General features: G+C 38.2%; 1 protein-coding gene across 1 annotated transcript in view; it reads right to left on the bottom strand.

The window, feature by feature from the left end:
- ntm (neurotrimin) overlaps nt 1–23158 on the bottom strand; it is a 370092-nt gene extending 346934 nt beyond the window's left edge. The window contains exon 1 of the mRNA XM_046411179.1: nt 22850–23158. Coding sequence (XP_046267135.1) covers nt 22850–22910 — 61 coding nt within the window. The 5' untranslated portion in view covers nt 22911–23158. The remainder of the gene's footprint in view (nt 1–22849) is intronic.
- Nucleotides 23159–27593: the final 4435 nt, after the last annotated feature.

Here is a 27593-nt window from a genome sequence, read left to right as displayed (position 1 = left end):
GTGGTTGAAAGTGGAAAACAGTGAATTAGCATGAGTGCATGAAAAACTCCCTCCTTCGTGTGACATGTCTGCAACCCCTAGTCATGAGCACACTGGCTAATTAAAAACTACATCTACACATTTTCCCTCCCAGTTATCTGTCGCTGCACCCCAACTCAGCTTCAGTTTAGATCCAAGACTGTCCAGACTCGCAGTGAAGACTTTGAAGGTATTAAAAAAAAGATAATTAGGGCAGTTAAGTTATCACTATACTGTAATATATGATTCCAGTGAATAATTTACACTGAGAAACATGCTGCTTTCACTCAGAGGTCTGACAGAGATTTTCATTACATAGTGCAACAACAACCACCTAAAGCTTATTATCAACAAAACCATTGGTGGACTACTGTTACTGCATTAGTTCAGTCAGAGAAATGAAAAAACAAAGTAAAATTCCTTGTTTGCTTTCACATGCTGGGTCAGTAAATCTGATTCTGATTGAACACAAAGAAGTTTGCAAATCTTCAGTTGGATATAAAATGTTATCATTTTATCCTGTAAGGTCAGAGGGACCAAATTATGATTAGTTTGCCCAGGTAAGTGCTTGTGCTAAATCTGAAGAAATTTTCTCAAAGTCTCAAAGGGGTATCACTTTCACAAGGGCATATATCTGTTCATATGAACAGATGGATGGAACACCTGAGAACAATGCCTCCAGTCACGGATATCGCTGGCATCCACTGCAGATACCGTGTGCATGGCAACAAAATTATCAATCCATATTTTAAGCCTTCTTCTTCACAAATATACATATACAGTGTAACATCTGATTAGGCAACATGCTGTTCAGCTATCATCTGACCTGAAAAGTGCTGTGTGTGTGTGGTTAGTGTAGGCTATGTGTGGAGGGCTAGAATGCATAAATGGTTGGGGAAAATGAGTGAAACAAAGCTCTCCAACCCCAAAAACAAGGAAAAGAGAACAGTAAGCTTATATTCCAGATGGACAAGGACAGCATGTATGTTTGAGAACGCAATCAAAAAATATTGATCTATTATGTACTTCTCTTCAACGTTCAGGAAAAGTAGCTGTTATTTCAAATATGGCAAAAAGACTATAATGTTATTCTACCCTGTACTTCAATCTGTTTTTTTCACATACAACGATCTCAATCTGGGAATACATCAAGCGGACAATCCCTGCTTATTATGTTTCATTATATTATTATTGAAAACGTGCGCTACTTGCTAAACAAAATATTAACACCAATGCAAGAATGTCTCATTTTCAGCAGAATGCATGAGATAGCAGGACTGATCTGACACTGAGATTGTAATTACCAACAGAAAAACAAGCTTGCACATTCCTCATCTGTATCTAAACAATATAATATCTATATAATATCAAATGTGACATTACCACAGCCTGTACAGATCCTTCAGTGACCTCCTGCACTGCCTTAAAATTTAAAATACACCTCATCATAACTGAAAGCTCCTGAAAATGACCCCTGATGTTTCATGTGCCCTTCCTCCTCCATCTTTTCTCCTCTCCTCTTCTCTTTTTCTGCAGTCACACAGATATTTTTGTTTCCTAAATTGGGGAAATACTGATTCTGACTGTCATTTATGTTGATGTTTAAATTGCAATTTGCAATTCTCCCTAGAAGTAGTTAAATTTGATTTTCGGCACGGTCTGATCTAGCAGTTAGTTAGTTAGTAAGTTAGTTAGTTAGTTAGATAGATAGATAGATAGATAGATAGATAGATAGATAGATAGATAGATCCAGCTCTAATATTTTGGTTGTTTATGTGCTTATTACGCTGTATGCAAAAGTTACTTCTTCTGAGAGCTTTTGTTTGCATGAAAAGTGCACTATATCCACCGTTAATTAGAATACTCTTTTTGTTGTTTGTTTGTTTTTCTGTTATAGAATTCTAGAACCTGATGACCTGAAATTCCAAAAGTGGGAATATGCGATTTCCCCCTTTGACCAAGGTGTATAGTATCACATCTGGCGGGCCCACTGCTCCTTATCTAATAATGCAATTGTCTGTCTGGGACAAGACAGAAAGGGGGAGGGGAGGCACAGGCAGAGAGAGAGAGAGAGAGAGAATATTGATGGACGAGCTTCCACCTCTGGCATAAGCCAGGAAACAGACGGAGGAGTGATTGCAAAGCACTACGCTGAAGCCATTTCTACTTTATCCTCTTGGTGGAAGCCTGTGACATGACTTTACAAATTCATTCATTTTTGCCCATGTAGAATCTGACATGAAACCCAAAATGATGCAGTGATTCATGTGAGCATGTAGGCAGGAGAGCTACTTATAATCTTAATCATAAGCCTCCCCTCCGGCTTGCTGCAGGGAGTTTGTGGGGGATTTAAAATCACAACCACTTAGGAGTTACTGTTCATTAACATTACAGCTAACTTGGCTTAGTTAAGCACATGCAAACAGCCCAACCCTACAAGTAGCCCACTTAAAAACCCCACAGAACCAAAAGCTCACAGTTTTAGCCATAATTTTTACAAATGCCCCCATTATTTTAACAGTGAAAAGGGGAAAATGTGTCATAGGCTTTAGGCTGTGTCAGCTGGGACAGAATTACAGCCAGTACGGACTGTATTTGAGTTACATACATGTAAATTTGTCATGGTGATCTTGTCTGACTTTAATTTTTTTTTTATGTGTATTATTTGATGAATAACATAAATCTGTGGTGGATATTTGCTAAAAATTTAAATGTAGGAAATGTCTTAAAACAGGTGTTATCATCAAAGAATTCAAATCTAACTTTTTTGGCATTAATTTGCAAAGTGGTCCTTAAAAAAATAATTAACAATCGCAAGTGGGTCCTTAATTAGTGGATGCTCTCTCTGCAGTTCAAAACTGGATTACAAAGCTGCTGATAAGAATATCATTGCACCTGTGGCACTGGTACTTTTCACAGTGGTAAAAAAACAAACAAAAAAAAACTTACTATCGTAGCCCCTAAGCTAAACAGTCTGTTCACAGGTAATGTTTTAAAGTTTTATTCATGTTATGTTTAGTCATGTTCTCTGACTTCTCTCACTCTCTCATGCAACAAGCAACCATAAGAAGTACACTGTTACACTTAATAAAATTACAGATTTTTCTGGGTTTGAATATTGTTGGAAACAAATAATGTAAATAAAACATATAACTAAGGTCTAGTTGTTTTTAGACATTTTAACGGTGAAATACTAAATGCAAATATCTTTCACATTTGTTGACCATTCTCCCGTGCTTTGCTTTTGTCCCTGTCTTCCTCTCCCCTTGCATAACATTCTTTCTGCAGCTTTTCACAGTGAGGCATGTTATTGGAACAATAAGGTAACAGTTGCACAAAAGAAATACATTTACAAGAAATACATTTTTATATACAAACTGCCATAAAACATTGCTTTGCGCCTCCTAATTCCACTAATTTTGTACACATTATACATTGCATATTTCATATTTAATGTGAAAGCCAGACACAACACCACAAAAACTGCAGATATTATATAGAATTGAGTTTTATATTGCAATTTTTCCCCAATAAGAAGACCTCATTTGAATTATCCATTTCAGTCAGGCAGAAATCTGACAATGAGTCAGAGCAAACAGACCCAAGGTTTATTAAAAAAAAAAGAACAAAAAAGAAAAGGTCTTCCCATCTCTTTGCATGCTAATGCTAATGGCAATGTTATTTGCCACTGCTTGCGGTAGCCTACCTAGATGTCGAGCAGAAAGAGCCCATGTGAAAACAACTTCCAAGAGGCCCACCATCTGGTGGGAGCGATACAGCGTGTCAGGATTTTCAAAGAGGTGCTGCAGAAAATGCTATGAGACAGGAATGATTCATTTCAGTCTCACACTTCCCAGAATTTCCTGATTTAGATATTATTTCAACCTCTCTGGTCCACCACCACAAAGCTGTGTTAGCCTATTGATGATCCCAATGTGGGCTTGCCTTATTTTAGAACACTGTGTACATACCAATGAACTTGTCCACCATATCTGCTTTGCGTGGGAGTAAGTACACCGAGCTGGCAAAACACAACACAAAAAGCATGCACCATGAGGATGCATTACACACGTGATAAGACTATGTGCCTCTCTGAATAGGTTTCAGCTGACAGTTGCTGATAGAGAGACAGAGGAGTGCAAACATTTTGTGGGAGGAAATCACATACACTGAAACCTTTAGTCAATCAGCCTTAATACAGCAACAAGCGCCACAGCTATTACTGTGAGAGCAAGGCTTCAGTCAATCTCCAATATTGGGCAAGATGAACACACAAAAGACGAGTCCCTTGGACAATTTTTTTTCCCTGTGCTGTCTAAGACACTCAAGCAGAAAAAAATTATGGATGGTGCTGGCTGGTGTCCACCTTCCCAGAGGGCATACCAATGCACGGTGTACCGAAAAGCCCCAGGCTAGCCTAAAGGATATAACTGTCCCAATCTGAGACAGTTCAAATCAGATTCTGCATCAGCCATTTTTGGAAGTTACTTTAAATATCCTCATGAATAAATTCATCAGCTTTATCAATTTTTTCCACTTTCAAAAAGAAATACAGGGATTCCTCAAGTGAGTGCTGAGGAGACAGTTGAGAGCTTTTGCTTTGTATGTGCTGAGTCCCTTCTATCCATCACACTACCCCTCAATCCTTTATTGTACATCTCTAAAATAATCCTGAAACAGTAAAGTCTTATAGAGTTTGAGTAGTCCAACATGTATGGCCATAATGATTCTGTAAAATTTCATAATATTGTGTGAAAAGTATTTTTCACTGTGCTGTTGGAATGAAACTCTGTTTAGATGTTTCTTTCTGAAACAATCCTTTCAGAACACAGATATATGACGAAAGCTGATTTAACCAGTCAACCAGCTGTTGGATTGAGGCTAATGACAAAATTGTTGGAAAAGAAAAATGTTCCACCCCAATGCTATTTCAAGTGTACAGCATTGCATGCAATTAGCGGCAGAAAAAATATGGGAACTAGAAAGAGGATGACATAAAACAAGTCATTTGAATCTCAACTGACAATTGGGAATGTATGGTTTACAACATTTCATGATTAACCCATCTATTAACCCTAACCCTGCATAAAATAAAACCTAACTGTAAAAGCCAATGCAAAAGACCTGACACTATCTTTTAGGAAATGAACAAGACTATAAAAAAATGAAATAAATGTTACATGTACATGTTACAGTAAGCCATGCTACTGTGCGTAATGAACGGTAGATGGACTGTACTTATATAGCACTCTTCTAGGCTGACTGACCACGCAAAGCACTTTACATGAGCAAACATTCACCCATTCGCACAAACATTGATGCACTGAAGACACCATTCAAGGTGTCACCTGCTCATCAGGAGTGATAACCATTTACACAAACACTGACACAATGATGGAACAGCCATCAGGAGCAATTTGGGGTTCAGTGTCTTGCCAAAGGGCATTTCAACACGTAAATCAAACACCAACCCTCCGTTTGGAAGCCCCAACGGCTGCTCTACCATCTGAGCCACAACCAGCAGTGTGCAAACAGCTTTTGCTGTGCAATCCTGTACTACTGAACATGAATTATAAAATCTCAGTTATTTTCAAACTAAGAAGACAAATATAACGATAAAAGATGATACAATAGTTTACTGTTGTCAAATGTGTGAAGGTGCATGGTCCAAGACAGTAACAGTGATGTGTATGATCAACAGGATCTCATGGTAGAACGTAAATACCATGACCATTTCAAGGACGTTGTGCATGTCATTTCACACATTTTAGGCTTTTTGCATATAATTTAACTCCATATTTATTCACTGAGTCCATATTTACTGAGTCTTAGACATCCAAGAAAGGATGAAGTGAGGTGACTTTTGTTGCCTTGGTCACATGATCTGGTTGCAGTTTGGTTAGACTTAAACAACAAAACTACTTAGCATGCATTTGTATGTTCAGAAATATCACTAGAGGATGTGCCAATGAATTGCACTTAAGGAAGGTACAGTGTAGGGCCTTTTTTATGTGTTCATTAAAGAAAGAAAAAACAATCTACCAAGGTACCATTGGAGAATTTATGCCAGCTCTTACAGCTACATGGTGTTAGTATGCAAGACAGGCAGACTGTAGGCACCCAGTGGACCAAAACAGGTAATGGGTTGATTACGCTGCAGTTGTTGGAGCTGTTGCAGAGTTGTTGCAGTGCTGTATTTTGTGGGGAAGAGACTCAATTCATAGAAAGGAATCCTCTCTACAGTAATGTCCCTAATCCTCACCCTAAGTTTTGTAAAAAATCAGATTAGAAGTTAAAATGCAAATTATATGTAACCTGATGTCATTATTTATTAAAATGTACCCTCTTTTTTACATTTCTGTTCTTACTCACAACTTTAACAAGATGCAAAGTGAAAAAAAGAAGCTTTCTTAGACTTCTGCTCATTCTCTCTGTGCCTCTGCCTCTGCTCTTTAGAGGGAGCTGCTGCTGTTAACAATGTACAACATGGAAATATGAAACTCCCTTTTCAAAGCTACATTAACCTTCACTAACCACTGTCAACAATTAGCTTATTACAGCACTGAGCACCTATGAGCATGATACTGTATCTTTGCAATGCTAACAAAATCTGTGATAGTTTCAGTAATGTTATAGTAAGTTAATTAACTGATTGTTTACAACCAATTAAGAGCAAAGCATGACTTTTGTTTCAGGCAAACAGGATAACCAACCCGACTATCTAAGCAAATTCTGTTTATTATGATGACAAACCAGAAGAAAAAAAGATGTAGAGGGATAAAAGACCTGTTGGTGCTAAACTCAGTTAGTAAGAGACATGAATGCTGACACTGAATGCATACGTGTGGTGTCTTAATTAGTGAACTTTAGATGTGCTGGTGGACTTTTTGTCAACCTTGGGAAGCAGCCAGGCTTGTTGTTAGAATTTGTTATTAAATTGAAATTAATATTCTGCTGGATATAACTTCATATTAAGGTTACAGACATGAGAATGGTATCAATCTTATAATCTAACTCTTGCCAAGAAAGCAGATAAGTCTTAGCATATTTCCTTTAAAGTTATTTATTATTCAAAAATGATAAATTTTTGCTATTTCCACTTTTCTGCTTTCCTCTGTTTTTTGTAAGTCTGTATCTTTGAGTCTTGAACAGCTGACAAACTAGAATTGCTGCCTTGTCACTGTATGTCTCTGTGCACCATTCAAGTTGCATGTCTGTCCAGACTCATATAATATATATACTGACTGACAGAGAGCTTTATCACATGGTGCAACGACAATTAATCAATCGCTCAATATCATCGAAGCCAATGAGCTTGTAGTGGACTACAATGCTTCATGTTGCTGCGAAGAAGCTATACATTCCAAAAAGTGGATGCTTCACACATATCTTCAGACATGTGTGAAGATATTGTTATTGTAGATACAGAGGTTTTATACAGTCAGTTTAGCTTCAAGGTGGGGACCCAAGATTGGTGTCACCAGTTCAGTATCTCACCAAATGTTTAATATCACACTCTGCACTTCTGTTCCTGAGTTGTTGAATAGTGGCCAAAAATAATTTTAGAACAACATTCTGATGTCATACAGAAGATGACTTTTGACCTTTTGAATATAAAATATCTTTGCTTCATTATTTTATCCTATTAGATATTTGTGCATAATAATTAGTGCATACATTTTGACTTATGTCACAGCGCCCTACGACCTTTGACCCTCACCAACACGTAATCATTTTAACCTTGGGTCCAAGTTGGTAATTGTGCTATATTTAAAAAAAAAATGTTTCAAGGTGTCCTCGCCAGATACTCTGGTACATTGCACTGGACCTTTTCACTTTCTAGCAATTATTTTACTGAATAAGAAATGTCAAAAATAAGCAACAGATTCATTGATAATTAAAACTAGCATCATTTTCTGCCATGACTGGCACTTAAAACTCAAAGAGCAGTCTGCATGTCAGCGCTACTGAGGAGGTTTTCAGTTCATCTTAACAAACAACAGAAAGAAAGAACAAGAAAGAAAGAAAGAAAAGCCCTTCAGGTCAGATGTGAAGACTCCATTCCTCCTGTCATTGCTGATGGCAGTATTTGACCTACAGACATATCCACATCAAACATGATGCCATGAGCAGAATACACTCAACTGTCTCAGTATTAATCTTTCTGCGTTCATGCTGTTCCGAATCTCTCCTGCTCTCACTGTTAACTGGCAAAAACTTAATTAAGTTGTTAAGAAATGGAGAACAGACTGGAGATTTGGGAAAAGAGAATATCTAGATCACACTGGGTGTGTAAGCGCACAATGGGCAATTAATATACTCCAAAACAAAGAGATGAAAGAGAAGGCAGGCTGCAAGCAGGAGTCTCTTACTGGTCTTTTACTGCCTCTCGACAGATGGCTTCAGGTAAGTCGGAGGAGTAGGTGGAGCAGTTGGAGGCCAATATTTGAGGCTGGATTTTAGATTGCATCTGCTAAGTGGCCAAATAAAGAAAGTCAACAGACAACACAGTTCTCAGATGTGTCTTGAGAAAGCATGTCCTTCATATGTCTTTGAGAGAAAGAATCTGTTTAAAATTTGTGTTGTTCAGAATGTTTCCTGTTCATTATCTTTAGGCAATTTCCCTTTGAAAAACAAGTTTTTCAGTTTTGACTCGATCACAGGAAGCAAGTATGAAATATTAAAAGCATGTTGTGATCTTACTCTAAAACAAAAATACTGAAGAGAAAAAAAGTGAAGAATTATTTGTGAAGCAGTGCTGGTTGAAGTCTGGACTGATGTTAAGTCAGCCTTTGCTCTCAACAAAAGCTTTCTTATTTTCAGAAATGTGTGTTTGACTTGGGGTTTTTTTTTTCCTTTTGAACAATACACTTGGCTGGAAACCTGGCTGATACAGGTGATATATAGCACAATGTATGACTGAGACAAACAGGTTATGGGTCAACAACAGCTTATGTATTTGTATTATTGTATTATAGTACTTATAACTTATTTTTGGTCTGAGACTCAAGTCAAACCAATTAAATTTATTCATGACCCACAAGATCACAGATTATTTGATCACATAAATAAGATAAGTACAATGGATCCTACAAGTCTAATGACTTGTGACTAGTTGTATGTAATTTGTCATGATTCACTCTTAATTTCTGTTGTGTTGTATATTGCTCAGTATTACAGCCAGGTACAATTTCATACAGTGGCATTCAGTCACCTAAAGTCATGCCAACAAAATCTATCTTGCAGGTACTCAAGTCTGTGCTATTATCTAACCACCTGCAGGTCAATCAAGAACCATTTTCCATTCTCAAACCGAGATGCTGTAGATGTGAAATTAAGATGGATTTTTCATGTTTCAGGGATGTGTGATTCTGTTTCCGATGTCCACACTGTACAATGACCTCAACGACTCATTCCTATAAAGCTATTACAAGTGTATTTTACAAATTTAAATGTGACTTCATGTGTAATATCAAAATTTGAAGACAGATATCAGGATCTGTTAATGTGGAACGTACCAAAAATTAACTTTTAAAAATACAAAGTTTCCCCCTCACTCAAAAAGTTGTTTTGTTTTTGTTGTTTCACTAGCTAAGCTGAATTACATTTTTCATGTGCAGCTTTTTACAAGTACATCTCAAAAAATTTAAATATCATGAAAAAGTTCTATATTTTTTGGCATTCAATTCAGAAAGTGAAACCCATATATTATATAGATTCATTACACAAAGAGAAATATTTCAAGCCTTTATTTCTTGACATTTTGATGATTATGAATATGCTTGGATACACTCTGTGAACAACCAGCTTCTTTAGCAATGACCTTTTGTGGCTTACCCTCCTTGTGGGTGTGAATCACTGTCTTCTGGACATTTGTCAATCAGTCTTCCCCATGATTGTGTAGCCCATTGACCCAGACTGAGAGACGACTTAAAGGCTCAGGAAACCTGTGCAGGTGTTTTGAGGTAATTAGCTGATTAGGGTGTGACACCATGAATTTCCAATATTGAACTTCTTCACAATATTCTAATTTTCTGAGACACTGAATTTTGGGTTTTCGTTATCTTTAACCATAATCATCAAAATGTCAAGAAATAAAGGCTTGAAATATTTCACTGTATGTGTAATGAATCTATATAATATATGGGTTTCACTTTCTGAAATGAGTGCCAAAAATATTGAACTTTTTCATGATATTCTAATTTTTGGAGATGTACCTGTACATTCATATGCTGCGGGAATGCTTCTCTGTGCTCACCTCATTGTGTGAACAGAATTTTGTAACATCTCATCTAATGTGGAAACCAATCATGTGCTGTCCATTCACAGAGGCACTGTGAATGGACCTGAGTAGGAAAAGCTTATTATAGATATTTCTATATTCACTTTTTTGGGATTTTATGGAACTCAGTTTCCACCAATGTGATGATAAAAAAGATTATGTAAGTCAATGTAATGAGAAACAAAGTAAGTTAAAATATTGACTTTGTATCTCAGAATAATGAGAAACTCTAAATAATGACTTACTTTCTCAAAATAAAACAGAACAGAATAATACATGGATTGTGCAAAGTATGCCTCTGGTATAACAGCAATAGCAGCTAATGCACTGTAGGTATGAACAGGGATGGTGCCATGTGTAAGGTCATTGTATGATCTGTCCCTACATGTTGCCTTAGTCTGCTCTTGTTTTCTCACAACAGCCACCAAAATAAGAGCTCTGTACAGTACAGTATAATACCACTGGTTAACAGGATGCAAATCTCATTTACTGAGGGCTGTGACATGGATAAAAGCTCAGTTGTTCTTTTTTTACAGGTGAGATAATAAGCAATTTGCACATACAGCACCACTCTAAAATTAATTGAGTTTGTTGGTCTTGGTTCAGCGCAGAATCACAAAGTTGCCACTGATGTTATGCCTATTTTAACTGCACTCCCATTTGGAATCATAGGATTCCTGCAGATTTGGAAACTGTCCAAGAAGACTTTTTAAAGCAAGACTTGATCATTAAAGCTTATTTTCACACTGAAGGCATGCAGTGGGTTTTCAGGACAGCAGCACTACACTTTCTAACCCCCAGACAAATTCCACATCATGGGAAGGGAAAACAAAGTTATTGTTCAATTTGGAACAATGTTTTGGTTTTTTTTGTTTTTTTTTTTTTTGGCCTAAATGAGTGGTGTGCTATAGCAACGCCAAAGAAATGGCTTAGCAGAAATCAAGCAATGGGATTTTGATTAATGAGAAACATTCATTTTTGTATTGACCATTTAAAAGACTATTAAGATTGCCACTCGAGCGTTGAGCATTAATTATAAGGCAGGCCTACATAAGCTTCCATGAAATTTAATGAGTATTGTAAAGTCTAAAGCAATGCAGGGAGCTTTGTAGAGAATTTGGTTGTAAATGAAGTCAAGAAGCACCAGCCAAATTAAACTTTTACTTTTCCTGGCAAGTTTGTTCTCCCATTAATGATATCTTTTTCTTTTTTTCCCTGAGAAAACATGCTTGTTACATTTGTCACACTCAGTGCTCCTAGTATATAAAGAAGAATATACTGGAGAAGAAAATCTGTCCATATAAAGCTATTGCACTGATTTTGCGCAAGAGTATATTTTCTCTTTTTAAGATTAAACTTTGTCCAAGTAAAGATTGTAGACAACAGTTTTTGACATTGGCAACATTTAAAAACTGAAAAATACAAATCTAACAATCTTACCTCAGGCTGACATAAAACCCCAATAAAAATGGTCTTCTGACAATTTCTATAAAACTATGTTTGTATGATTAAAATGCGTATTTATGATTCATTAAGTGCAGTAAATCAATTCTCAAAAATTACAATGTATCATTCATAGAAGAAGATCCCGGAGCTCGGTGTGGTGATAGTAAGAGGTGTAGTCTGTGTAGGCGTGATGCAGCCTGTCCTCTTTTCTTTTCTTTTCTTTTTAATGCCTGTTGGCTCGAAGTAATAACAAAACCAGTTACAGGATGCAGCTTAAAGAATAAGGCTACTCACCATCCACACCATAAGAAGACATCTAATGAACACATTATTATTATTATCATTACTAATAATAATATATAAGAATCATATGCACATCTACTCATGTGGTAATGATGGGGCAGTGATAGTGTAAGATTATTATTACCTGCAAACAGTGTGCGATTTTTATATACTTATTATCTATGACAGCTATCCTTCCTGTATATGGCAGCTGCAACTGTCTTGCTTTTAGCCTGGAGTTTTGCTTCTTCATGTTTGTCTAATATGATAGTTTGTTTTTTTGTTTGCAAAATATGTTGCTCTGCTGCCAGTACACTTGTCCGTATGTGTGATTAGTCATTTATTGCAAACACCTCCGTTATGTGAACATGCTCATGGCTGCATTGGGAAAACCTGTACAGGCCCCAGGAGGCCCAAACAGACTTTAAAGCAGCACATTCACTGATCCATGAACTTATTTTAATCAAGCTGTTAAATAAGTTCATCTTAGACAGCTGCTCATATGATTGCAATTGAACAGCTACTACTCACTGCCACAAAATATCTACAAAATATATGTAAGTCCAGATGCCAAAAAGCAACAGATACAATAGCATAAGTCTCCTTAGCTCACCAATATCTCATTAATATTCATGATCACAGGATGGGTATATGGGCACCATGTGCATTGCTTCTTCAGCTGAATCACTCAAGACTAAAAGATGACGTGTCCTAAAAACAATAACGTTCTGGTTAAATTTTCATGAGTTCATAAATCCTCAACCTGGGCCTGCAAACTCATGCACTTGTGAACAGCAAACAGAAATACAAAGCGTTCGAGGGACATAACTCCTCTCTGCTGTCTTCTTATCAGCTCTTTGAGACACTGAGGCTCTGTAGGTCCCTTCAGTTGCACTTTAACAGCTGCATTGATCTGTTAACTTTGCATTCATCAATCACAAGGTTAGGGGAATGATTCAGATAACATCAGCGTGCTCTGCCCTCCACCAGTGGGAAATTTAAAATTAATACCTCTATGTCCTGATGCATTCTCCCTCTGTTGGGAAGACTGTGTCACCTTTGTTTGCAGGTGGTTATATATCATCTCAGACACACAGCAGCAAAGTGTGATGAAGGACTGATGAGCTGCTCACAGGTTTGAAATTAGCTGAACAACTTCACAGCTAAAATATGAATTTGCTTAAGAGGAGGACAAAATTGACAGCTATGTCTTTAATGAAGGTCCCTTCTCCCAACACTCTCACATTCCACCACAAAGGCCTTTGCCATGAGAGTTCCAACACAATCAATGATAGCACTAATTGAAATATTATCTCTTGTGCTTCACACAAATGCCCAGGCAAGCCCCCACTAATTGCACAAATATTTTGCGGCAGGCCATGTGCTTTCAAACCACTATTTCTGTCATCTGCTCCAAAATTACAGCCATACCACTACATTAGTTAAGTACCTACTGTATAGCATCTGCCTATCTGTGAGACACATCCCTTATATTAGTGCACGAGGGCCTGCCGAGTCTCAACTGGCCATCTTAAAGCGTCTATGTCAAGGATCTGGGCAGGTGATGGTGGATGATGGATGTGAGTATCTACTGCCTACCCGCCTAAATTATATATCTGTTTACTTCCCTTGAGATATCAAATCAGATAAAAAAAAAAAAAACAAAACACACACGCATATGGAAGATTTAGTTTGCTAGTGCAAGGCTGGGAAGTCTCCACAGTCAAGTGGGTAAAGAATAGCAACAGAAACAGGTTGATTGTATCAGTAGTGCAGGGGTGGGATAATTTGTGCACAATATGAGGAAGCTATTTCCCACTCAAGACACAAGAGCTACAGCTACGTCGATCATAAAAGAGACAATGAAATTCTCTTATTAACGGGGCAAGGTCACTCTAGACAGGAAAACACAAAAAAGGAAACAAAAGACTAATTAGAGTCTGACAGCAAGAGAGAAATCTGCTTTTATTCATCATGGGGTTCTTATTGGAGATTATTCATTATTTATACTGTATCCCTTTTGTTTCATGCTAGATAAACCATTGTTTCAACTTATTTCCATATCTTCTGGCCACCCAGTCTCACTTCTTTTCCTTTTTTGCAAAATTACATGTTCCACATGAGAACATGAGTTTTTATGTCCACTTCCATAACAGTCTCAACTTCTACATTGCAAGCATTATCTATTTTTTCAAACAAAAACATGACTGCACTTGCTCCAGTGTCCAGTGGCCAACACTATCACAGTGCACGCTGTGACATGATCTTCCGGGCTTCTTCCACCTGATCCAAAATGCATGTGCTCTGACAAGTGAATTCTGGCCACCTGACAACACTAAGCACTCAGATGTTGCAGACAAAATTCAAAGTAAAGGTTGAAAACATGGAACCTATGACATGCATTGCAAAGAACTGTGATCACAGCTGTGCTTGTAATGTCAGTTAAAATGGCATTTATATGGCTCTGTGCACCAGTCAAGTTGCAGTTTGTAACCATGTCTGTCCAGACTATAATATATGTAGTGAGGATGAAGAGCTTCATCACATGCAACAACTATCACCTAAAGCTCAATTTCAGCAAAACCAATGAGCTTGTAATGGACTACAATGCTTCAAATGTGAATGCTGCTGCAAAGAAACTACAAATTCCTAAATGTGGATGCTTCACACACATCCTCAACCCACGACCCAACTCAACCCACAGAAGATCCATACAATCAGCCCAGGCTCAAGGTGGACATCAGAGGCATAAATAAAGACAGTGCAAGCAGTGTGGCCGCAGTCGGACCTGTGGCTGAGGTGCAGAGAGAGCAGGTACCTCAGAATTTTGTTTGACAGGGGTTCAAGTGGACATTTTTCCAAGTAGACTATTTGTGCCAAATTTGAAGAAATTCCTCCAAGGTATTCCTGAGGTATCATGTTTAGGAAAAATGGGATGGACAGACAGACTGACATCTTGAAAACATAATGCTTCTGGTAACAGATGTCACCAGCACAGAGGCAAATTACTGGAGTTAATCTGTTTTCAGGAACCCATGTGCAGAACATGCTGTCAAACAAGATCAACTTTGGTAATATAAATACTTCACATGTGTTGCAGTTTAGGACAAAATTATATAAAATGGTAGACTCCAACTACAAATGTTTTAGGTTGATAATATTTCACTTTATTATTACATTCCTCCCATAAGTTTGCCATCTTCCCCTGCAAAATGGCCAGGAAGGAATTATCATGCTGATTACATTTTTCATTTTTTTTCTTTTAAGTTTTCAGCTTTAACAAAAAATAAATAATTTAAAATAACAGATGTTATGTTAGAATATGTAAATAAGATGCAGAAAGTGGCAATAAAATCCATAACTTGCGGCTGCATATACTGTAACTGCTCCATAAATAATGCTCATAAGAGACAAGAATAACTTATCTGGAAACTTGGAAGCAATTTCCTCTTTACTTTTGTTCCTCTAAACTTCAGAAATTGTGTTTCTTTGTGTCAAAAGTCAAAAAACATTGGACGAGTTTGAAACTCTGAGTGCTTCATGTAACTCTACTAAACAGCCTTTGGCATTCCCTAACCCCAAAGGGCACATACTGTACATACATCCAGCAGCATTTTTATGAAGCTGCTAACAAAGAAACAAACAGTGCAGAGTGTGATCTCTGAGTTTCTCAAGGAGAAAGCATTCCTCTGACACAACAACCTGGTGAATGGACACAGTCTAAAGTCACTATCCCTGTTGCTTATTAATCAGCCCTCCCTGGCAAGGTCCCTTTTGGCCACTAAGTCACATGACTGCTTCACTGGGATTTGCAAATTATGTGAAGGAACAGCTTTCTCAAAAAGTTTAACCTTTACTTCTGTGCAGCTGTAAGTATTACTGCTGCTGCTGGTGGTGCATTATTTGATATATAGGAAGTGAAAGATGTGCAGTGATAACAAGTGCAAACTAAGGACTTTATTCATCACTTCCAGTATGAAATATAAACAGAAAAGTGAATAGCATTTTCTGTCCATGATAGATTTACCCACAATGTGTGAATATCAACATTCCAGAAATTCCTCCGTGACATTTGTGTACCTTTTATCATGTTATACATTATGAATGAAATGTAAGTAGTAGCACATATAATCAAATTTTTTAAAAAATGTTTTTCTCAGCATCTCCTGATTTGTTGTTTTCCATCTTTATCTGCTGAATTATCAATTCATATACACAATACATGCTTACAATGCAGCCTCACCACTGCAAGCCTTCAGTGAAATTCCAGTACTATAAATTGATTGTTGACCCACACTTAGCGTGAGCAAATCAATCAGGCCTCCATTACACTCTCACAGCAAACTTCCTACTACCCATATGAACCTGTGAAAATACCAAACACACACAAACAAAACAGTATTAATGAATACAGAAATAGAATGCAACACAGAAATTGCCTCCCACCACAGGAATGAAAAAGACAACTGGATGACAATTACTTCCAATTTGCAATTTGCCTTTTCAGAAAACAAACAGGACCTCTTGTTGTTTCCACAAAACAGGAAAAGTAGCAATTTGACTTCTGAGGAGAAGCAATTCTGAATTACAGACAATCTTCATCCTCAACCTGTCTAATTTCCTTAATATTATATTAGTTAAATGAAAAATGTTCCATATCCAGAGCAAACTCTTGATTAAAACTATGGGAGAAAACACTTCGGAAATAATAATAATAAAAAAAAAAAAAAACAAAACAAAAAAAAAAACAGTAGCTCTTGGCCTTGGTATATTTTTCTTACTTCATAGATGTCACGTCCAGATATTTTCAACTAATGAAGAACAAGCAGAAATACCAATTTTACCTGTAACAGTGAACTCAATAGACCAGAACGCAATGCAGCCATCAAACGCAATGCAGTCATCAAAACAAAGAAACAACAAGAAGAACAAAAAAAAATAAATAAAAAATACCTCACTTTTCTATTGTTCAGCCTGACTAACATGTACTCAAAAGTGGTTGGGAGAGTGTAACATGTTGGTTCTGGCTATATGTGTGGATTCAAAATTGATATATTCACATAAGTGCATTAGATTGTACCTTGTACTCCAGCGGGAGTTTCTTGCCCTGGAACACTCTTTTCCTGCTTTGTAAAATACAACTGCCTTGTTCGATAACGTACCCCAGAAACAGCCATCAGCAGAATTGAATACTGACGTGCTGGAGCATCCATTTGTTCATACAAGCTGGGTCTGCACTCAGCTGTCATTTCAGCTGAGGACAAGGCTGGAACATCAGCTCATCAAAGCAGGCAACTGCCCTGGAGCCAAAAACCCCAGAAGCCCCAGAAGCCCCAGAAGCCCCAGGTTCACTTCATATCAAGAGGTTGTTTGTACTGTAATTTGATTTATTGCAGATTTGTAAATGAATCTGTAATTCAGATCACCTAACTGTGTGGCACTGGTCTTACAGAGAGGCCCAGTGCAAAAAATATTTCTTTATTTATTTATTTTTTTTTAATCAATTTTATGTTTTGGATGGATAAAACAGACAGAAATTACAAAACAATGAAAATTAAAAAAAAAAAAAAAACAACTGAAACAGCTGTGCTGCTAATGAATTTTCTTTTAGTTTTTAAGGGAGAATAAATGCGATGAAAACTACAAAGAAAAATAAAACAAACAATTTTGATAGAATGTGTGTATTAAGGCATGCTGTGTTAAGTGTTTTGACATGCATGGAGTGCAGGATAATGACAATATGAGACCTGAGCTGTATTATATAACAATAGAAGAGGAAAGAAAAAAACATAACAACAAATATCATTATTAGCATGGTCAACACTGCCACAACTACTACCATCTCCACTGTTGCTTTGTAACAATGATAATACTGTTAATATCCAGTAGCAGAGGTAGGGTGGAGAGGCCTCCCAGGAGTACAGCCTGTAGTCTCCAAGTCCAGGCCCCAAACAGCAGAGGGAGGTCTACAATAGGGCAGCCCTGGCTCTCTGTGGGGGTCTTTTCAGGGAGACTAGGTGAGAGGTATGCAGGAGGAAAATGGGTGTTTGGGTGTATTAATTAACTTCACCCAACAAAGCTTTCCAATGGCCACCGCCTATGGAGATTACATTTCACCCAAATGAAATACACAGGCTGATTACCACAGATGCACGAGAACAAGCATATCTGCTCTGTGGGGAAGGCAAATGACAGTCAAAAATACTCTTCAATAAAATGCTGTGCCGTTTACTCAGTGAATAATAATGTCATTTCAACAGTACAATATAGAGTTACAGCCTACCTGCATTGGTTTTAAATCGGCGTGAAGGAATTCCACATTTTCATTCATTTAAACCTGTAATATGCACACTGTGGCTGACAGACAGCTGTATCAACAGGCTGATGCCAGTCACTGGGGTGCATTCTGGAAAGTGTAGAATATCCCTATCTGGAGTAAATATCGATGGGGCAGGTTGAAGGAAAACATATCACAAAAATACATGTCAAATCTTAATGTTGAAATGCATACATCAGTGCATCTCAATATAGCAGTGTCTGAAGGCAAACTATTGCTTTCCAGCCAAGAAGCCACTTGACTTTTAATAGCATCTCACAGCAAATTCATGTGACATTCATTTTTCCCATTTTGATATCAAGCCACTATACACAGGTGGCAATATCTACCTGCCATTATCGGCCATCTGCCTGCCCTGCCTGTACATTCTGCTCCCAGGCATTATGTGGAGTGTACACAAGGAAACAGACAAAGACATTTTTTTTTACAGCTCTGCCTCTTTTGCCTTGAGATCCCTACTGTGTATGGCTGTAGCCCTGTGATAAGAAGAGAGCACACTCTACCCATCACCAAAGACCTCAATGTCTTTAACAAAAGGCTGCATACAACAAGCACACCATGGCTCCCATACCACCAGCCCTATCCATCCCTGCTCTCTTAGCTGGTCATCCAATAACAGCTGTTGCTCCAAATTTCATTCTAGCCGGCTATAATTCTGGTCCTTGGCTGACACGGGCTGGTGAAGGAAGGACAAGGGCACAATACACAGGCCTACAAGGGCCAAAAAAACACACACATGAGAGTTTGTGCTGCATCCTGGCAACACAGCCTGCACTGTCTTCTCCCAGCCACATACAGAGAAAGAGGGAGGGAGGCAGCCCACTTAGACAATGAGGCTGCCTCATTACCAGTGTTTATCTTAAGCTGGATTAATACTCCAAAAGAAATGTTGTTCTTTTCTTTGTTAGCAAAAGAACATGTGCTGCTACTTTTGGGACAGTTTGATATAGGGATGTTTTGCTGTGTTCTTGATTGTTGTTGTTGTTGTTTGCTGTTTTTGCAACTTCTTTTCCTTCTTGCCAAAAAAAAAAAAAAAAAACGCCCACTGATGTCAGTATTTCATTGCTTACCACCTATCCTTCACATGTTGTGAGTCTGTTCATTTGGTTCTCGTGGAAGACTTTCAATTCAGATCCTTCTTGGGTTCAGAAAAAATTCTGAAAGTTATGTGCATATAAAGTCCTATCAGAAACAACAACACCATCTGCAGAAAAGCAGGAGGTGCCTCATCTTACAGAAAACACGAAAAGACACACCTGATTACACATACTGTCATGTATGACTCATTATGGTGAATGCATACTGCACAACTGTCCATGCCAAACATATTAAATGGCAGAAAATGAGAGCAAGAGTGCATTTAATAAGAGGCAATTTAAAGCTGACCCTGGCATATTCACACCATATTCACACATATTTGCTTGTGGCACATGACAAAGCCAAAGGACAACTTGCCACTTTCCATGATGTCAGTTATTTCCTGGAAATGATCACTGCATGATAAAAGAAAGCATGAGAAACAATATGCTGCAAAATACATTAACAGGAAGCTGAACTGGTCTTCATTTTGGACAAGCCTCCTACTATCTCTCCATAGAGCTGACACAGCCCCACAGCAATTTTTGCCTGCGGCTCATCCCCTCGAGGTGCACCGAGAAGTGCTTCAAGCACTTATTCGTGTCAACTGCCATCCAGATGAGCAGTGCTTCCTGCCACAAAGGCTGCAGCAGCCAGCCAACTAGTGGATCGCTCCAGATTGTTTTCCTCTGCTCCTGAGATTTGCCCTGCCCCCTGCATCCACCTACCTCAAAAAGTTCAGACACGGAAGTCCTGTGCATGTTTCTCTGCACATCTGTATATAAGCCAAAATCTCATTATTTTTCCTCAAGAAAAGTCAATGTGCACATGCTGCTTCCATGTGTGATTACGCTCAGATCAGACCATGAGAGGAGCTACTGTAACAGCTACTTTCTGTTTTAAAAATAGATTCACAGTCCTACATGTTCAAGCAATGATTGCAACATACTTTGCCCATATTGCATGGGGGTTTGAGTAATGGAAAAGAATAATAATGAGTTAAGGTATAGGAAATGCAGGGTTGGAACATGACCAGGGTTTGGTTCTGATAGGGCCCATGTTGGATCAGATTACTTGCTTGAGAATTAGCTATAAGTTCTAAATAAAAATGTTTGTCTCACTTTTTTATTAGAAAAGATGTACAAAATGTTCACAAAACATGAGCAGGCTTTTTATTTTTAACTTCTGCTGAGCGACACTTTCGCTGGTTAAAATGACAAACCAGTGAAAATTAATATTAATTTGACCAAAGGTTAGGTGAGATGTCTCAACTAAATTAGACCTGTGTTTCTGACTCATGCAGACAACAAATTTTGATTAAAGACTTAAATAGAATCATTTAATTTTTTTATTTGAATGTTGTATTTATAACTTACCATTATTTCATTGTTTTAAGCAATGTGAAAACATTCTGATTTGACAAACACATTCTATGGAGGATTTAAACTTGTTAAAATGCTATCTAATTTCATGCCCCGAAACATTAAATGACTGTAACAGTCAGTGATGTGCTCATATGTACGCAAACTTCTGCTCATCTGAAATTGGTCATTGCTTTATTTCTCCCTATATGATCCTTTGCTCAGTTTATTTGTTATCACATCAAATATGATCTATACTGGTCTCAGCCTTATATGTACTGTGTTCTGTTGCGATGACCTGATTCTGCAAAAGACCTGCTGATATGCACATTACTTCAGCACAGTTTTGATGCTGTCTGTGGAATGGATGGGACTTGAAATGGGGAAAAAGGGACCTTTTTTATAGGTGCATTAAAAGCAGACATTTTTAATAGTGACAAACAAAAGTTACCTCCTCGACTGCCTGTTTCAGCAGTAATTTGGGTACTTTTCAAAATGTCGTCAGGTATTCCATGGTTTTTTTTTCACTTAACACCATTCCGTGTCTGCAAAATAACAATAATATTCCTACTTTGCAACATAAGTAATGATATAACACTGACGGTATGTGCAGAGTATCATTAAGAGCAAGTTAAAACTACACCACACAGTGAGTCACTTGATTAATTCCATCTTTTTCTCACCACTGACATATCTCAAATACATAATTAGGTTGAAAAGCGCAAGTAGTGTTTGCCATAGTTTTTTAAGACCTCATTTAGTTTAGCTGAAGATGATGTTTGACAAGAGAAAATAAACCCTTGTTTAAGATTTGTGGGCATTAGTGAAAAGAAGGAATTGTGAGGTCAGCATACCTTGTCTAGAAAACATAATCAATCATTAAGGAGCTAAACTGGTGACCTTTTTTTTGAAATATTCATCTTTAGTTCAGCTTTTTAATGCAAGAATCTCTGCTCAGTTTTTCTGCGCAGGTTTGACTATTCAAGACTTTGGTTGACGAGGGCAGCATTTTGCGCAGCCGAAAACACACCTATAAAGATGAAAAGGGTCGCTAGCCGAGGAAAACAATGAGGTGTGGAGGAGAGCTAAAATGCCCCTCCATCATCCCTACATCCACTTCATTCACTCGCTTATTCACCTTTCTTATTCAACTTTCATTATCAAAGGACAAGAAGGATTCAACAGCATTTCTCTTTCTTTCTGTCCCGTCTTATTCAAGACTGGTGATGGAGCTTGAAGAGAAATAAAGATTAATATACAATAGGTGTATTCTGATTTATAAAGGTGATGTTTTTGACCTTTCTTTTAACGGTTTGAAGCGCGCCTCTGTCTGACCACACAATCTAGACACCGGATTGAATTTTTAATGTCAGGTGTAAACAAGGTGAGAAACATTGAGCCGCTTCGTTGCTCTCCCGTCCAGAAGCCAAGCTCTCTTGCCTGATCGCAGACTACATGGCTTAACTTGGATGACCTGACCACTCAGTCAATGTGGATTAAGAACTAATACTTAATCAACTTTGCGGTAAAGACCTCCCGGTCCTAAGAATTACCATGCGTCAAGATGATCCGCGGACAGAAGGAACCACAAGCGCAAAAAGCACAATTGTTCAATTTTAATTGCAGGTACATTAAAGTAAAGAACTGCTTGACTGAATGCTGTAGCGACAGTTCTGTTTTTTATTTCCATTCTTCAAAGTGCACAACCAAAGCAAAGCTAATACTGCTGAGAATTACCTTGGCAGGATTAAACTTTGAGAGAAAAGGTTGCAGCCTAATTTAACTGGTGTAAAAATACATTCAAAGCAACCACTCGGATACTTAGAGAGTCAAGCCACTGGCGCCAAGACCGCCGAACTGCACTTCACTAATCGCTTTATTTAAGCTTCGGCTTAGATGACAAGCATTCTAATGTCATATGTAAGATCATGTAAGAAGGTCCGCGACATGCATCAGGTAACTGACAAACTGACAAACAGTCACATTCAAGCACAGTCGGAAATAGCGATAACAAGTGCTCCAATCATGGCAAAATCTATCACTTACCTTGCTCCATCAGCAGGATGGTCATCCCGATCAGCATAGCCCAGTACAGAGGATTCTGCATTTTTTTTCGATCTGTTGTTTGTCTGCTGTGTGGTGTCGTCTGAGAAAAATAGCCTGAGTCTCTGAAAATCCCGAAAAGTGCTTTTCTTCAAGTCCCCGGTCCTCCTGTCTGACTGTACAGCATCCACCAACGCAGCGCTCAACAAAGTCCCTCCTTCAACCGTGAGGTATTGGCAGCAGTGCTTAGAGGGAAGTTAGCGTCAATGAAAACGACAGCTTCCGTTTTGGTTTTGCTGGTACATTTACTGGTGTTCGGTTACTCCTAATGTGCTTTTAATTTGAAGGGAAAAACAACAGATTTCCTGTGTTGACGCGGTTGTATGTAGCTAGCTTAAAGCGGCGATGAGCGGAGACTTCTGGAGGCGCTGCTGTCCGCAGTTCGCCAGTATTTTCCTAATGAAAATCGAGTTATTTACTGATTAATTCAATTCAGTTCACTACCGTGCGGTGTCTTAATTGATTATTAAAACCTTAAGGAAAAATAACAAGTGAAAGAGCTATCAAAATGGAGAGCAGTTTCGGTGTGACTTGGGCTCTCCATAGGCTTCATTTCAGATTTTTATTTTTTTTATTTTTGTTTTATGACTGCTCAACTGCCTGGGTTGAATTACTCAACTGTTCTGCTTCAAAACGTCACAAGGCAACAACATTGTGTCCCATTGTGTAACCCCATTGTTCTCTTGTTATTCAAAATATGAATCAAAATATGCAAGTCAAGGGCGTTATTCCAAATGGCAGCGAAGCATACTTGACTGAACATATGAGAAAAACAAATACAATTTTTAAAAAAATGTAATAAATTCTTGTGTGTGCTCTGCACCAGCATCCTGCACTTCAGATTGACCTTACTGATACTACTGTTTGGGATTTACAGTCAAAACTTAAATATAACCGAAAATAAATATATTAATAATTGGATTCTCTTTTGTGTACAACCACCTGAAACAAAGAATAATTGTGTTGTGTCACTTTAGAATGAGCCTTTTATATCGACAGAGGGATTGGGTCAAACCAAACCAGACAAGGGCTCTAAAGAGGGCCTTTCGATATGGAGGGAGTGTGTGAGAAAAAGGGCCGTTCAGTCTGCAACCACAGGGCTAGATGCCCTGAAATCCAACGCATTGGACCTTTAAGTTCAATTTATGCAGAATTCTAACAATATGTTATTAACAAGTAACTACTCAGGGCATTTTTAAAGGACAGCAAGGGGAAGTAAAAAAACAACAAAACAAAACAAACAAAAAAGTTTTTCTATTGCCAACAATGCACACAAAATAAAAGTTCTAACATCAGAGGTGAACGACTTGAAAATGTAATTTATACACCCCAGACACTTTTTATTAAAACTCAAAACTTTTTGTTTTGTCAGTGTGTGTGAGTCAGAGCAGGTCTGATGATGATGTAGGTTGATGAAAACTAAAAAAGGCATTTCTTTAACAGGACTGATAGTCAGTGTCTGGTAGGGGACCTTCATATAGTACGAATCTAATTTATGTTGTCCAACAGGGCACTCCAAGCCAAGTCAGGCTATGCTATGTCAACTGACAACTATAACACCCATGTAACAGTATGTCACTGCAGTGGCCATCTATTTAAATGAGTGTAAAGTCAGTTCTCTGCTGTCACTTTTTCTGTTGACCTCCATACTGCATTGATTTTGCTCTGTGTCTGTACCCCCAGTGGCTCTTTATTTCTGATTTAATTCCCATTGGTAAAATTATTTGCAATTTGCAGTCATTCGATGTGTAATACAGAGAATTTGATATGTCATTGGAGCTTGCACTGCAGAAAATGTCAAAGATATAAATAGAATAATAATAAAGCTTTATTGTCATTATACTTACAATACAATGCAATGGAAGTCCATCCATCCATCCATCCATTTTCTGTACTGCTCATCCGTCAGGGTTGCAGGGGGACTGGAGCCTATCCCAGCCGACTATGGGCGAGAGGCGGGGTACATCCTGGACTGGTCGCCAGTGGAAGTCTATGAGATCTTAATATTTAAAACAGCTATGTTATCAATATAAACAAAGTCAGTTGTCTTGGTGGGCAAACTGTAGAGGGAGATACAAATCAAAGATGTGTTTCCTGGGAATAGCTTGAAAAATAAGCAAATATATTTCTGCTGTGTAGCAATTACTCTCACTACACAATTACTACATCCTCCTGATTGAGTATCACAGACTAACTTTTGACATGCAATTGTGATTGTTCAGAGGAGGGATGACAAAGTCACAGTCAGCCTTCCGAGTCAGGCTGGGTAGCAATGAGCAGGTGCTAATGCAGTGGAGGAGCTGCCACTGTCACTGAACAGTTGTCATCTCCTGCTCTCTCTCTCTCTCCCTCTCTCTTCCTCTCTCTCAACCCAACCGGTCAAGGCAGATGGCCGCCCATCCTGAGCCGGGGTCTGCTCCGAGGTTTCTGCCTTCTAAAAGTCTAGACCTGCTCAAACTGGAAAGTGTCATGAGATAACTTTTGTTGTGAATTGGCGCTATATAAATAAACTGAATTGAATCTATAATTCTGTGACTCAATTGACTACATTTTGCAGCTGGTTAGTGATACTTTTACTGCATTCAACTGATTAAGAACTGGAGAATTTAGCCTGAACATAAATTTATTACTTTTGCTGGTTCATTTTTATAATATCCACTTGCAGTCTAACAGTCGTCCTCAAGTCTCCCATTTGTACAGTCTGCACTGGTTTTTTGGAGGCCACTGTAATTCAATGAGACATCTCTCAATGAAAAAATTATTCATCAATAAAGCCATTTGGTTTTTTTTTCTAACACTTACATATGAGTTCATATTCAAGACTTTTTCAAAACATGCCCTTGTGAAAATGTTTAATAACTTGTTTCTCCAAAAAACCTTTTATTTTGATGTCAGTCACAATGGTTTAATCTTTGTTTGCACACATCCACATGCAGATAAAAAATTACATTTGAAGCTCAGTTGTGTAATTGGATCATTTTAAAAAACACATTGATGAGCTTGTTACAATAGAATGGGTACAAGTAATTGCTGCTTCCAAGCTCTTCGTCCTGTTTTCAGATGGAGTGTGTAGAGCTGTGCAGTTACTGTATTGTGAATACAGGTTAATGTGTTTGGCAAGGGTTAGCTTTGCCTTTACTTTTGAAGTTGAAAACACTGTGTGAAGTCTGGCAACCTAAGTAACAATGAACGACAAGAAAAGAATGCACTGGATGAACATTTTGCTTCTTGCATTAGCATTTGCTTGTTTTCTGGGGTTTTGAAATGTTTTATTTGACTTAAATGTCTAAATCATCATCATTGGAAATGATTTTAAATGCAAATTATTACATTATATACAACAAGTCATCAAAACTAACTAAAAAATATCCTATTGTTAGTACCTACTGAAAACACTTAAGGTCTGGTTATGGTATAGCAAAAGCGACTATCTGGTTAAAGTTAAGGAAAGGTTGTGGTCATAGTTAAAAGAAAACAGTTGGTAAGAAAATAGATGAAATCATATGAAAATAGTTTCCCTGTGATAACCTTTCACCCATGGCAGCACAGTGGTGCACTGGTTAGCACTGTGGCCTCATAGCAAGAGGGTTCCAGGTTCGAATCCCACAATACCAATAACATGCACATTAGGTTAACTGGCTACTCTACATTGCCCCTAGGTGTGAGTGTGAGAGTGTGTGATTGTCTGTCTTTGTGTGTCAGCCCTGCGATTGACTGGCGACCAGTCCAGAGTGAACCCTGCCTGAGCTCCAGCTCCCCCGCAACCCTGACGGATAAGTGGTATAGAAAATGTATGGTTGGATATTCAAATGCTGTGAGAAGCACAGACGACAATGGAAAATGTTTCCAGAGAACAGTACAAGTTTTATTTTGCATAGTTCATTGTTCATGTTCATCTCCTATACTGCATTTCTGATAGTGTTCTGGAACAGTAAGATAATATAACAGGATAACAGGATAATATCTCCACCTGTTCAGGTTGAGCCAGACACAAGTGCTCACATCCTCCACCTGCAGGGCTGCTGCGCCCCTTGCTAGTACCTTGTTATCTTCCTTTCCTGTTCCCTGCTCAGCAAGGAGATCTAGTTGTACCTTCAATCCAACATCACATCAAATGGTGCTCTAAACTGTGGAGAGAGACCCAGGAGTACCCAGCAGGTCAACACATTTGGCTTTCCTTTAAGAACACCCCCCTCAGAAATGACTCAAGGACACTTTCTCTTCATTACCTGAGTCCCTTTCCTATTGTTGACATGTCTTGTTTTGATGAGAATTCATCCTACTTTCCATGTTTCACAGATGAAACCTGTCTCTTTCAGCCAGTTGTGCCTTCCTTCAACGGGTGGGTGAAGGGGGATCATTGACAACTAGCCTGCTTTTATGGTCTGCTGCCTTTTGTATGTCTGTAGGGCAGGGGTCTTCAGTACCTGGTGGACTGGGAGGGTTCAGAGATGAGATTGCCCATTTCTTTATTTTAGATCCCCATATGTTGAGGGATTTTCATACTTGGAGCCACTTGGCACCACTCTTTGGACCACTCTTTAGAACCTTGAATAATTTGCACTTCAGGTCTTCAGGGTCAGTCTTGCTTTATCTCTGTTTGTCTTCCCACAGTTTCTCTACATCGATCCTTTGTTAAATTCATATAACAAGTCACAGTGTAGTGTAGCAGTGTAGTAGCAAACAC

Source organism: Scatophagus argus, chromosome 14, assembly GCF_020382885.2.
Source record: "Scatophagus argus isolate fScaArg1 chromosome 14, fScaArg1.pri, whole genome shotgun sequence".
Lineage (NCBI taxonomy): Eukaryota > Metazoa > Chordata > Actinopteri > Scatophagidae > Scatophagus > Scatophagus argus.
This window is presented reverse-complemented; position numbering and strand designations above follow the sequence as displayed.